General features: G+C 40.3%; 1 protein-coding gene and 1 long non-coding RNA gene across 3 annotated transcripts in view; one reads left to right on the plus strand and one right to left on the minus strand.

Annotated features, from left to right (window-relative positions):
• Window positions 1-475: 475 nt before the first annotated feature.
• Window positions 476-1,714, plus strand: LOC119896041. Its single transcript, XR_005443156.1, has 3 exons — window positions 476-564; window positions 681-702; window positions 1,469-1,714. It is a non-coding gene; the product is annotated as an uncharacterized LOC119896041 (long non-coding RNA).
• Window positions 1,715-6,516: 4,802 nt separating this feature from the next.
• Window positions 6,517-13,303, minus strand: part of LOC119896042 (leucine-rich repeat-containing G-protein coupled receptor 5-like) — a 53,396-nt gene continuing 46,609 nt past the window's right edge. The window contains exons 16-21 of one of the 2 annotated variants that reach the window (XM_038709515.1): window positions 11,333-11,458; window positions 10,719-10,873; window positions 9,398-9,481; window positions 8,962-9,205; window positions 8,146-8,300; window positions 6,517-8,058 (exon numbers count right to left, since the gene is read on the minus strand). In XM_038709515.1, coding sequence (XP_038565443.1) covers window positions 7,328-8,058; window positions 8,146-8,300; window positions 8,962-9,205; window positions 9,398-9,481; window positions 10,719-10,873; window positions 11,333-11,458 — 1,495 coding nt within the window. In that variant the 3' untranslated portion in view covers window positions 6,517-7,327. The remainder of the gene's footprint in view (window positions 8,059-8,145; window positions 8,301-8,961; window positions 9,206-9,397; window positions 9,482-10,718; window positions 10,874-11,332; window positions 11,459-13,303) is intronic. The other variant, XM_038709516.1, reaches the window with a different exon arrangement.

The raw sequence follows: 13,303 nt of genomic DNA on the forward strand, positions 1-13,303 counted from the left end.
TCATGTGAAAGTCACCGAGTGGGATTCTCCAAACACAGAAGAGCATCTAAATGAAATAATATAACTTCAAAAACAACAAACGATGACTCAGCAATCCGGTGTCTTTAGTATTTGTTCTGTGTAATTGTGCAATTGCTTTAGTGTAAATTCGGTATGAATCACCATGTTTCTATGAAATCACACTTCTTCTTCAGTAAATATCATATAAATAATATAAATATCAACAATGCGTCACAATTATCTACGTGTCAACTTCCCCGATATAAGAAACTTTGTTGCGCTTAAAGAAACACCAACAACTGGTCTCTGTGAACTTCTAGAAAGAGAAAGCAGAACACCGGATCCTGGTTTCTGATCACTGTCCACACAGTTCAGCTGTAATGATTGGTCTACATGGCTGAAGTGAAAGTCAAATCTTTAACCCAGACTCTTAAAGCTGAACTGGATTATTATTGTTTCTAACTCACAGTGGTGGATGAAGTATTCAGATCCTTTACATTACAAAAGTACTGATACCATAGTGTCAAAATACCCTGTTACAAATAAAATCCCTGAATTGCAAATGTAAGTAAACTGTACCGTTTACCTGTGGGAGGAGCTCAGAGTTCATTGTTTTTATTAAATTAACTTTTTACTTTTATTTTGGGGATTAAAACGTTGTCTTCTCTCGCGCTCTTCAGCAGGAGGAAGTTAAACTACCTGGTAAGTTCAGAAAATGTATCTGTTACTTGATTCCAGCTACTGTTACTGTGAACAAGTTAGCATAGCATAGCATAACCCTGATTGATCAGAAATCCGTTTAGAAAACAAACATTTTAAAAGTTGATGTCTTGCTGACAGACCTGACAAAGCATGAATGTATATGTTTAACAAATCGACGTCATGTTTTATTTATTTCGGCATCGTTTTGATTCGCTTAGTGCTATTTACTTTCATACTGATGTAGTAATCGCGGGTTGTGTTTATTCACATCACGAATTGTGTGCGAACACTCTGCGTTAGTCCAGCTATAAAACTCGAGTGAAAAAAACAGCAACATTAAGATTAAATTATTTAGTTAGAAACAATCTGCAACTTTTTTTTATTGTTCCCAAAACTAAGAAATTGGCAGACGAGCCTTCAAATATAAAGCTCCTTCACTGGTACAACCTCCCTATTAACAATAGATCAATAAATTCATAATGCCTCTTTATTAATTCATTACTTCTTCTCAAAACACCATGCAGCTGCTTGTATATGTTTTGTGCTGGACCCCCTTGAAAACAAGTGGTATCCATGAATAAACTTACATTATAAATGACGGTGTATCAATATATTGATAAGGACAGCAGCCAGTATATGATCCAAATACTTGCAGTGCTATTCTTCTTCTCTTATTTCTAAAAAGACTCTGGTGGAGAAGAAGCTACTGAAGCTTGAAGAGATGCTCATTGATTATACGTCTGTATGTATCTTCTTTGTCTTGCAGATCCTCAGACACGTTTCAGAATCTGCTGATGTGGAACGACGAGCTCACGACTCTGCTGTCCACAAGAGAAACCGCTCAGCTCGTAATGTGGCTGTGGATCATTGTGTAATTGTTTATACTTCAAACCTTTTTTTAGCCTAAATGACTCACAGCAACCTGTTTGTGGGTTCATTCAAACTGAATGACTTAATGAAAGACGATCTGGATGAATCATGTTGAAATAAAACACAAGACACCTCAGAGCACGTTACAGCCACGTTGTTGTTTTTATACATACACGTCAAACTAAAACTTCACACTGGATTTTACAAGAAATAACTCAAAAACATTCAAATATTTTACAAAAGTTTACAACAGGAAGAGAAAACGTGAAGTTAGAATCATTCTGATTTCAATAAAAGGCTTCTGAACGTCTCTTTTTTAAAAACTTTTAGAGATTTTAAGTGCTGATCTGTCACACACAGACATTCAAACAATCAATGCTTCTTTTGTTTTTTGGTCCATTTCCATTGCTGCAGCTGTACATATGTTTTTACTTTTCAAACCACATTACCATTTATTTTTATCTCAAGGTCCACTTATTAACCTTTTTTTGCCAGATCTTTTGACCAGATCCCATATCTTCCTCAGTAGATGTGGTTTTCTCAGTTGTCATGGACACAGATCAGTTATCATCACTATTGAGAGCCTAAGCCCCTCCCCTTACACTGGACCTATGTATGGTAGTTAACGGAGAGAGACAACCAATGTTTTGATCCGGTTTGAATCCTGAATTAAACACATGATGTTCGTCAATTTAAAATATAGTTTAAGTCAAGTAAGTTTGTTATTGTTTGTAAAACTGTTTCAGTATCAGTAAAATATCAGACAGTGAAAATACTTAATTACAAACCCAAAAGTCGCATATGTGATGTCATTACTGTTTCTCTTAGTGACTGAAGCTACTGTCACTAAAGCTGATGTCACTAAAGCTAATGTCAATGAAGCTAAGGTCACAGATGGTAATGTGACTTAAGCTAACGTCACTGAGGCTAAGGCCACTGAAGAAAACGTCACTGAATATACGGTCACTGATGGTAAAGTGACTGAAGCAATCATTACAGAAGCTGACATCACTAAAGGTCACTGAAGACAAGGTCACTGATGGTAACGTCATCCATCCATCCATCGTCAACCGCTTATCCTGCGTACAGGGTCTTGGGGGGCTTGAGCCAATCCCAACTGACATCGGGCACAAGGCGGAGTACACCCTGGACAGGTCGCCAGTCCATCGCTGGGCCACACATCGACAAACAACCACTTACGCTCACGCCTAAGGACAATTTAGGGTAACCAATCAACCTAGCCTGCATGTCTTTGGATGGTGGGAGGAAGCCGGAGCACCCGGAGAGAACCCACGCAGACACGGGGAGAACATGCAAACTCCACACAGAAAGGCCGGGGCAACCGGGGTTCAAACCCACGACCTTCTTGCTACAGTGGCGACAGTGCTAACCACCGCCCCCCCGCCCCAGATGGTAAAGTGACAGAAGCAAACATTACAGAAGCTGACTTCCCTAAAGCCAAGGTCACTGAAGCTAACGTCACTGAAGCTAAGGTGACTGAAGCAAACATTACAGAGGCTGAAGTCACTAAAGCTAAGTTCACTAATGGTAACGTGACTGAAGCTAATGTCACTGAAGCTAACGTTGTTACTGAAGCTGACGTCCCTGAAGCTTATGTGACTGAAGCTAACGTGAAAGAGCTTCCATGTTCAGATGATGTGGTGAAAGGACCAGGAGTCGTTGGATTGAATACATCAGGTGAGATACATCTGTGCATGAAACATAGCTAAGTTACCTAGCTAGTAGCAAGCGAGCAATGAACGTTAGCTTAGCATTACAGCGCTAACATGTTGGTGACGTATAATGTTCGAGACGAGAGATGTAGTTCACCGAGCCGTCTCACACAAAACTAAATGTTACTTCACACCACCTGCATCATTCTTGACTTAAATGATCTTTTAAACTGACAATCATCAATTCCAACAGGACCAAAAAAATTGTTGTCTCTCGCCGTTGTCTACCGTACAGATTTTTTCCGAAATAAGTGCCAATGGGTGGAAGCGGAAGGGAGGGACTTGGGCTTTCTGTCATATGTTCGGTCACATGTGTTACTTAGCAGAACTCCATCCACTGATGAAGACCGTGGGATGCGGCTGAAAGCTATAGGTGGACCTGGAGTAAAGTTTTTTTATTCACACTCACATGAGATTTGTGTAAAAGGCTCATGCAATTCTTGAGTCTCACAGGATGAAGACAATGTTCGTGCAACACGTTCATGAAGGATAATCATTTTAGTAGAATCTTTAGACTCGTGCAGGTTTAAAACTTTAAAGTTTTAAATTTTTTAACAAAAACCCCCAAAAAGAAACAAAAAACAAAACACTGAGAATGTGTTGAAAACCTTTCTGGGCTGCAGCCCTATTTATTACCCCATTTACACTCAGTCACTTTGTATCTAAAAATACCAAAGAGTAGAAATACTCTGTTACAAGCAAAAGTATAGTATAGTGGAGTCGAAAGTAGCAGAAAATGGAATTTTTAGATGACTTTAAAATTGGACTTAAGTTATCACATTCGACTTAAGTAGAAATGTGTGTGGGGGGGGGGCTCTACTGCTGTGGCTTTAATGGAGATTTAAGGGTGTTGATGCCACCTTCTGGACCACAGTGTGTCCGACGAGGTTTAAATTAAATCCTGATGTGATGCTTGAAATGACGAGTGTAAACGGGGCCCTAATGTAAGTACGAACATCATAAAAAATTATTTCAGCGAAGACATTTACACAACAGTCTACACAATAGGAAAATAGGATTGTCACAGTAGCCTGTATTTACAACAATATGTACACTCATGTATTGTACACACACACACACACACACACACACAGCCACAGAGCCCCTGACTCCTTTTCTCTATTTGCTTTGGAGAGTTTTTAAAATGCCCCCAAAATGCATTTTCAGATCATAAATTGTGTATTTGAGTTCCCCAAAACTACAGTATCTCTGAACTCTCTCTTTAACCAATCACTCACATTTAGGTTATTCTATGTGATCTACTTTAACTCATTAAATTTACATTTAACATGTAAATTTTATTTTTTTTTTTACATTTAACAACAACATGATATTAATACATTTATGGTGTTGGTATTTTCATGGGATTTGTTGATAAGTGTTAAATATAGATATTTATACACTACCGGTCAAAAGTTTTAGAACAGACTCATTTTTCTAGTTTTAATTAATATCTAAGTATTTCAAGTCCAGTGAAAAACCTTAAATGGTACAAAAGTAAGCAGCAAACTGCCAAAGTTGAAAACATTTTTTACGTCAATCTAAAATTAACAATTAAATTAAAAAGTTTTGTTCATTATTTCACTGTAGGTTCAACTGATGATCGACTGCTCTGTCTTCTTTCAGTAATATTATATAATATATAGAACATTGTACAAATAAAGCTCCTGTTCCAAGGTGTTAACTGTAAAAAAGTCCTTCCACTGCTGCAGAACAACCAAAGAAGCTAAAGACAAAGTTTAGATCAGCAAAACTGAGAATAATGTAAATTTCAGAGACTTATAATTTTCATCAAAGGGATCAAGTGATGATAACAATTTCAAGTTAATCTGCAGCAGTGCAAGTAAATAAAACACATTTCAACAGTAAATACCTTGGAACACCCTCAAAAGCTTTATTTGTACAATATTATATATAATATCAATGAAGTAAGACAGAGCAGCTGGTCATCGGTTGATCCTACAGTGAAATAATGAACAAAACATTTAATTGTTAAATTTTAGATCTGAAAATGTCTGATATGGTGGAGTAAATGTTTTTAATTTTAATTTTGGCAGCCATTGATACCATTTAAAGTTTTTCACTGGACTTAAAACTACTTATATTTCAATAAGTAAAGTAAAATAAAATGAGGTTATTCTAAAACATTTTACCGGCACTGTGTAAATAGATATTGTATCCTTTAAGAAAACGCTAAAAAGTTAAAGGACCTTTTCACTGGTTGACTTTCAGCAGCTGAACGTGAGCTTGTTTAGTTCAACTTTTTAATCCTGTTTGTCTTCTGATTTCTGTTTGCGGGATCGAGTCTGTGACAAAACTCACACAGACGCTGCAGCTTTCACACACACTCGCAAAAACACATTAGCTGTGGACACACTCACACATGCGCGCACACACACACACACACACACACACACACACACACACTACGCTCAACAGCATTTGGTAGAACATTTGGTAACACAATGCTGTAAATCGGGTCATATTTCAAAATAAAAGCTGCTGACTGCTCACAATGCTTGTGTGTGTGTGTGTGTGGGTGCGTGTGGCCTCTGGCGTGAAGCCTTGGACTGACCAATCAGAGAGCAGAAGATGTTGGAAGTCCTGCCCAGGGCAAAGTTCTCCTTCTTTCATTCATTCATTTTGATCTGATTTACTAGTTGTTTCGCAGCACAAAAAAGTTGGAGTTGGACTCGAACCAGCGGCGTGTACTGTACACCACCACTGTGACCACCTTCGTGTACCTTCTTTCACTGTCCTCTGCTACATTTGCTACCACAGAGTCCCATCAGTCTGCAGTGTCTCTATATGTGTGTGGTGTCCTAAATTAAGTCTCACCTGCCAAAAGTCCTCGCGGTGCCCCCTACAGGCCGCAGTGAATATTACAGCCACAAGAACATACTGATGGCAGAGCTAATAGGTGCTTTTGACTTAATGCGGCGCTGCGCAGTGCTGACTTAACGTGATGCATGCTGGACTGGAGCAGAAATGTGTATATGTATTTTAAATAAAGGCTTTCTGTTTTTAATCATCGGATAATGATTTACCTGATTTAATAATTTGTTATCTGACTTTCTTAAAACTAGATAATCCAGGACTTGCCTTATGCCTGGTGCTGGATTTTCTGATCTTAACGGATTTTAAAAATGTGGGATACCACAGACATAACGACGGAATTAACTGTCGTTATGTCTGTGGTATCCCACATTTTAATGTTATTTACACATTTTAATTTTAATCTTAATAACGCACATAGAAGGCGATTCAGTCCAGACGCAGGACCACACACTCTGCGTTTATATTAAACTAAACACTTCATCAAACGTGACTTCAGACTAGTGTCCAGTGTAACATTTTTCCTGCCGTGTCTGGCTTTTTCACCCGGTGCTGAGTCAGCTAATAGGACTGCTAACTACACGGCTAACTAAGAAACGTTACAGATAGTTAGCAGCATTTAGTAGCTTGAGTAGAGGTGTAGACACTCCCCAAATGGACCAATCTGCTTGTCCGCCATACACTTTAACTGGCCATCGGGCCCTTGCTTATGTGCAAACTGGTTTCAGACAGAAACAAACATGGAGGCAGACTGTCGTCGTCAGCTGGTTGACCTTGTGTGTGCTGTGTTTTTTGACAGAAAAACAAAATAAGAGAATCATACATTTTATAGCGCGAGCAAATACACAACACGTTGGCGACGCTTCCCGATCAGCTTGCTCTCATTGGCTGTCGCGATTTCGAATCGTAAATAAATCAGATCCAGTCGGCGACCTTAAGGTTATGTCTGTAAACCCAGCACGCTACAGGATCATTTGAGCCGATAAAAGTTCCGACCAGTCTCGGATCTTCCCCAACAAAAGAAATTCCCCCAAAATACTATAAAACCAACAAAACGACCGCAGACTGGATCTAAACGGACTGGATCCAACGAGCTCTACGATTCTTTGATTTTTCAGCAGATGTTTTGTGGAGATATTTGGCAGGTGAGAACTTCAGACCCCGTGTGTGTGTTTTTGTGTGTCAGTCTAATGATGTGGAACAACAAACTCCACTGAATGTTGCATCCCTCTCCTTCCTCTTCCTCTCTCCTCCTCGTCCTCCTTTGCTCCTCCGACTGCCACCAGCGCCTGCGTCGAGTCACATGACTGTTTCTCTGCGTCCTCGTCGTACGTTGAATCCATCACGTTCGGCCTCGACCTCCCTCCAACTGATCCCCCTCCTCCTCCTCTTCGTCCTCTGCCGAGTCTAGGTACCCCCACAGCCCTACAGGTGCGTTTGGCGAGCGCTGCCAGCTCCTGCCGAGCGAGTGGGTTGAACAGGATGTAGAGCAGCGGGTTGACGCAAGCCGGCAGCGGAGCCACGAGCAGCAGCACCGCCTTCGCGGCCTCAGGCCCGGTTGCGGAGAGGCGCATCAAGGAGGAGAAGGAGAGGAAGGCAACGGGGAGGTAGAGGAGGCAGTCGGAGAAGAGCAGCCAGGCTACATGTCTAGTCAACGCCACCTCCTCCTCAGTGGCGGGTGGAGCTTTGTTGGCCCGGCAGTAGAGGCGAGTGTAGGCGAGCGTCATGACGAGGAAACACAACGAGTCGAGGAGCACCAGGGAGACGGAGAAGGCCAGGGAGGATGATGAGGAGGAGGAAGGCATACAGAGGGAGGTACTACTGTGTCCGGCCACCAGTGGAGGCAGCGTGACGGCCAGGCCTAACAGGAAGCACAGACAGACGGCCATACTAACGGACAGCGGCGAGGAGGAGCGACCTGTAGAGGAGAGGAGAGTGACGTCACACATGACCCGGGGAATACTTACCATATCTATGATTGTTTGTGTGTGCATGTTTTTCTCACCATTACCTCCGTCGGGCTTGCGGCGGTGTGCTGCGGCGGCCAGACACCGCTCCAGAGCTGCGGCGGTGAGCAGGAAGAGGCCGGTCTGCGACGCAAATACACACAGGAAGCCGCTGAGTCGACACAGGAAGCTGCTCTCCCACCTCGCCCCGTACCTGCAACACAAAGATGTGAAATTTCATGTTAATGCAGTGTTTTTAAATCATTTGATCATTACAGATCAAAATGGTCAAAAAAAGTGTGAAACAGCGGTTCAGTCTCACTATAGCTACATTTACCAGATACTAAACGGACCTTGTGTTTAGATAATTTTGTCAGCTGCTTTTTCAAAGATGAACTTTATATTTGAGAAGAAAAAAGTATAATTTTTATTTTTAATTTCCAGCCTGTCTGATTTTTATTTCACCACATTAGATCTCAGCTGTTAATTTGGTGAGTACACTGTTATCACAAGCAAAGGAAACAAAAAATAAGGTCCAGGTTGTATTTATTGTTTTTAAATGACACTGGTTATTATTCTGCATAAGCTAATATTATCTATTGTAGTATCTTAGTGACGCATGTGATTAAGAAAAAGATGTTACATACTTAAATATATAAATAACTTTTGGTGCACTGTTCCTACATTGCCAAGTATTCTCTAACTTCCAAGAGTTCCCAGGTTTTAGCATGCACCCCCTTCCCTCAGGAGGCTTTGCCTTATTGTAAATTTAAATTTGTTCTAGCAAAGTAAAGTAAAGTAATGCCCAGCTTCAAGAATCCCCCCCCCCCGTAACCTCTAAACTCCCCAGCGTCCCTCTGATTCGGTTTTTGTACCTCCAGAAGCTGCCGAACGTCCAGGCATCCACCGCCGCCAACCAGCCGCTCCACACTCCCATCAGGCCGTTCACCAGGGCAAGTAGACCAATCAGCAGCTTGGGTGGTGTCACTGAGCTGGCGGGGGAAAAGAAGACAGACAGGACGACCAGGCTGTTGCTGACCAATGACAGCGCTGCGATGAGCCACACCCCTCCACGGATCAACCAGCTGCCAAGCAGATGGAGGCAGGGTCGGAACGGGCCTGGAGGATAATCATATATCAGCATGAACATTACTATGATGTTTTTAAAATAAAGTATGTAAATATATTTAAAGTATTACATGTAAAAGGTGCTGAAGTACACTGACAGTTTGACACTGCATCCTTTAGTATTTAACCTTTGAGGTGTTAACCTGCCAGCAGTGTTTACACCTGTAGCTGTTTTAATGTTACCTGGTGCTGGGCTGCAGTGGACAGAGTGCTGAAGTTTGGGCTCATCTTCAAAGTCCACCAGAAAATCATTCCAGTCCGGATCGACTGCAGAGACCGCAAGAAGAGTAGTACGTCAGTTTTTAAAGACTTAAAATACAATTTTACTCCCTCTTTACTGGCAGGCCTTTAGTTTTATGTCGGTATTTAGCAGAAAGAACAGCAGCAGTTTGTGCAAAGCAATGAGCTGCGTCGGGTCTTCCTCTACCAACAGTTTCATCTGTTGAGATCATGAGCAGTTTAAGCCACCAGACAGAGAAAAATTCACCTGCAGCTGCTGACAGAAATACTTGCTTATCAGTTTCAGATATGCGGTAACCTCTGGGTCTGAAAAGTGAAGCCAAGAGCCTTAAACCTGCGTCCTCTCTAACAGCCAGCAGGGGGCGACTCCAGCGGCTGCAGAAAGAAGTGTGATTGTATAGAAGTCTGTGAGAAAATGTTTCTACTTGTCAGCTGATTTATTCCCTCAGTAAACACTTTCCTGATGAGTTTATGGTCTCAGTCTCTAGTTTCAAGTCTTCTTCAACACAGCATGATGTTCATTTAGTAAATTATGGTCCCATTTAGAGGAACAGAGACCAGGAAGCAGGGGAGGCTTTAGGGCGGGGCTACAAGCTGATTGACAAGGCAACCAGTCAATCAGGATAGAGGCGACTGGTATCGACTGCATGTGTACATTTGACCAGCGCCATTGAAAAAGCTTATCGCTTATCGTAAGTACATTTTGTCAATTTTGTTTTAAGCCTGTTTTTCGCTGGCCAAAGTTACCAACCCTGATTTTTGGATGCAGCTTGCTAACCAAGCTAGCTAGCGCCACCCTCTTGTCCAAATATGGCGATAAAGATGGCGACGGCTAAAATGCCTCGAGGCTTCAGAACAGCAGTCCCCAAACCAGTGGGTTTCTTTTATTTAATTTCTAATGTCTTTCCTCTAGCGCTACCCTCGGGACACACTTTACATGAGCTTGACAGAAGAACTGGTTGGAAATATTACCTGAAAATAAAATGTTACAGTGACATCATGAACATTTTTCATTGGACCAAACTGGATAATCAAACTTTGAAGCCGTTTCTATTTTTAAATTAATATGTTTGTCCACTGACGGTAAAGAGGTGGATAATTCCGGGTACTCGCACCAGTAAATTGAGCTCCTGTATCGCTTCACTTGGTGTGGTTCCTGAGGGCTGCCCTTGTGTTAACACTGGAAACAACAGAGGCAACGACGGTGACCACTCGCTGTCTAACAGTACTTGTTTTAGATGTGATTGTGTGTGTTTGGTGTCACCTTGGCTGGAGAGGACAGATGTTTCTTTCCCATGAGAGTCTACTGCCTCCTCTCTCTCCCAGGATAACCCTCCTCCTCCTCTTCCTCCTCCTCCTCCTCTCCTGTCACAGGAGACGAAGGCACAGCACTGGAAAGCATAAGGAAGCTCCATCACCCTGGTTATGGAAGAAGTAGTCAGATATTTTACTTAAGTAAAAAAGCAACAAATATACTTAAAGCACCGAAAGTAAATTATGCAGCATGGCCAAGAATAATATATAGCGATATAATATATATAAATAATGAGCTCATGATATGCTCTGTATTTGTATAGCGCCTTTCTAGTCTTTTCGACAACTCAGCAAAGCACTTTCACACTACATTCATTCATTAAGCCTAAGTGCTCAAACAGAAACTAACATTCTCACACTGGTGGAACAGCCACCAGAGGCAATTCAGGGTTCAGGGGACACTTCAACATACCACCTGGAGGAGCCGGGGATTGAACCACCGACCTTCTGATTAACTGGCAACCCGCTCTCCCCCCTCAGCCGCCCTCCACATATAACTACCCACGTAGGGGTTAGGGGTTAGTGAATGACTGGTGATTTCAGACACAGCCTTTGTGTGTTTACCTGACTCTGGGCAGGTCCTCTTGGGGTATTAACTCTATCAGCTGTGTGTTTCCAGCCAATCGCAGGTGAGTTAAACTCTGCAGACCAATCCGAGGCAGAGACGACAGCTGATTGGACGACAGGTCACTGCAAGAGGAATATGAACAGAGATTTATAACATTTTGTCAATTACATGTTACTCAGGACTTCCCATAACATAATCATAGTAGTGGAAAGTGACTAAGTACATTTACTCAAGTAGTATTTTAAGGCATTTAAACTTTATTTAGCATTCATAGTTTTTCCTACTTCATAGAAACAAGTAAGTCCAAAAAATAAATGAAAGATTTGTGTATCAGAGCTTTTTTTTTTTTCCTCTTTCTTTCCCCTCCCTATTCATATATCACCCCTCAGATTCATCTGTAGACCCTTTGGAGGGGCCCGACCCCTAGGTTGGGAACCCCTGGACTAAACTAGCTAACTGTATATTAGGAAGTTAAAACAAGCTACCTATATATAAAGTTAAAACTAGCTAATTGTATATAAAGAAGTTAATCCTGGCTAATTGTATATAAAGACGTTAATCCTGGCTAATTGTATATAGACTATTTAAAACTGTTTACAAAGTAGTTCAATCTAGTTAACTGTATAAACATGTTTGAAACTAGCTAACTGTCTCAGTTTAAACTAGTTAAATGTATACGGTTATAAAAAAGTTAAAACCTAAAACTAGCTAACTGCACATACAGTAGTTAAAACTAACCAATTGTATATAAAGACGTTAATCCTGGGTAATTGTATATAGACTATTTAAAACTGTTTATAAAGTAGTTCAATCTAGCTACCTATAATAAACGTGGTTCAAACTAGCTAAATGTATACGGTTTAAACTAGTTAAATATATACATTTATAAAAACGTTAAAACCTAAAACTAGCTAACTCTATATCAAGCAGTTTAAATTAGCTAACTGTTTATATAAAGTAGTTAAAACCTAAAACTAGCCAACTCTATATAAAGCAGTTTAACTTGTTAAATTTATACTGTTATAAAGAAGTTAAAACCTAAAACTACCTAACTGTACATAAAGCAGTTTAAATTAGCTAACTGTAGTCTATATAAAGCAGTTAAAACCTAAAACTAGCTACCTGCGCATACAGTAGTTAACTGACTAACTGTAGTTAAAACTAACTAATTGTATATAAAGAAGTTAATCCTGGCTAATTGTTTATAAACTATTTAAAAAGCTAACTATAATAAACGTGGTTCAAACTAGCTAACTGTATACAGTTTAAACTAGTTCCAACCTAAAACTAGCTAACTCTACATAAAGCAGTTTAACTTATTAAATGTATACTGTTATAAAGAAGTTAAAACCTAAAACTAATTAACTGTAGATAAAGCAGTTTAAATTAGCTAACTGTAGTCTATATAAAGCAGTTAAAACCTAAAACTAGCTAACTGCACATACAGTAGACAAAACTAGTTAAATATAGTTAAAACTTTCTAACTGTATATACAGAGGTTAAAACCTAAAACTAGCTAACTGCACATACAGTAGACAAAACTAGTTAAATATAGTTAAAACTTTCTAACTGTATATACAGAGGTTAAAACCTAAAACTAGCTAACTGCACATACAGTAGACAAAACTGTTTAACTATAGTTAAAACTTTCTAACTGTATATACAGAGGTTAAAACCTAAAACTAGCTAACTGTATAAAGTAATGCTAAGATGCTAATTCTCCAGATATTGAACATTTCCCACACATTATTTCTGACAGTTCAAGGCAGTTTAAGCTTTATTTTCTAACTCCTGCATGCGTGCACATCTCACAATAAATATCTATTTGAAAAGCTGCCAGATAATCCCTGAATTCACCTGTTTTTGTCTCTTCTGGGATTCAACCTCCAATCAGATAAAAACCTGAGCAAGACATTTTGTTTGTGTCTTTCTTCAGACTTATTTAGCAGATCTGAGGTCAGTCTGGG

Source organism: Micropterus salmoides, unplaced genomic scaffold (assembly GCF_014851395.1).
Source record: "Micropterus salmoides isolate LMB-PRFRI ecotype aquatic unplaced genomic scaffold, ASM1485139v1 Ms_hic_scaffold_9, whole genome shotgun sequence".
NCBI lineage: Eukaryota > Metazoa > Chordata > Actinopteri > Centrarchiformes > Centrarchidae > Micropterus > Micropterus salmoides.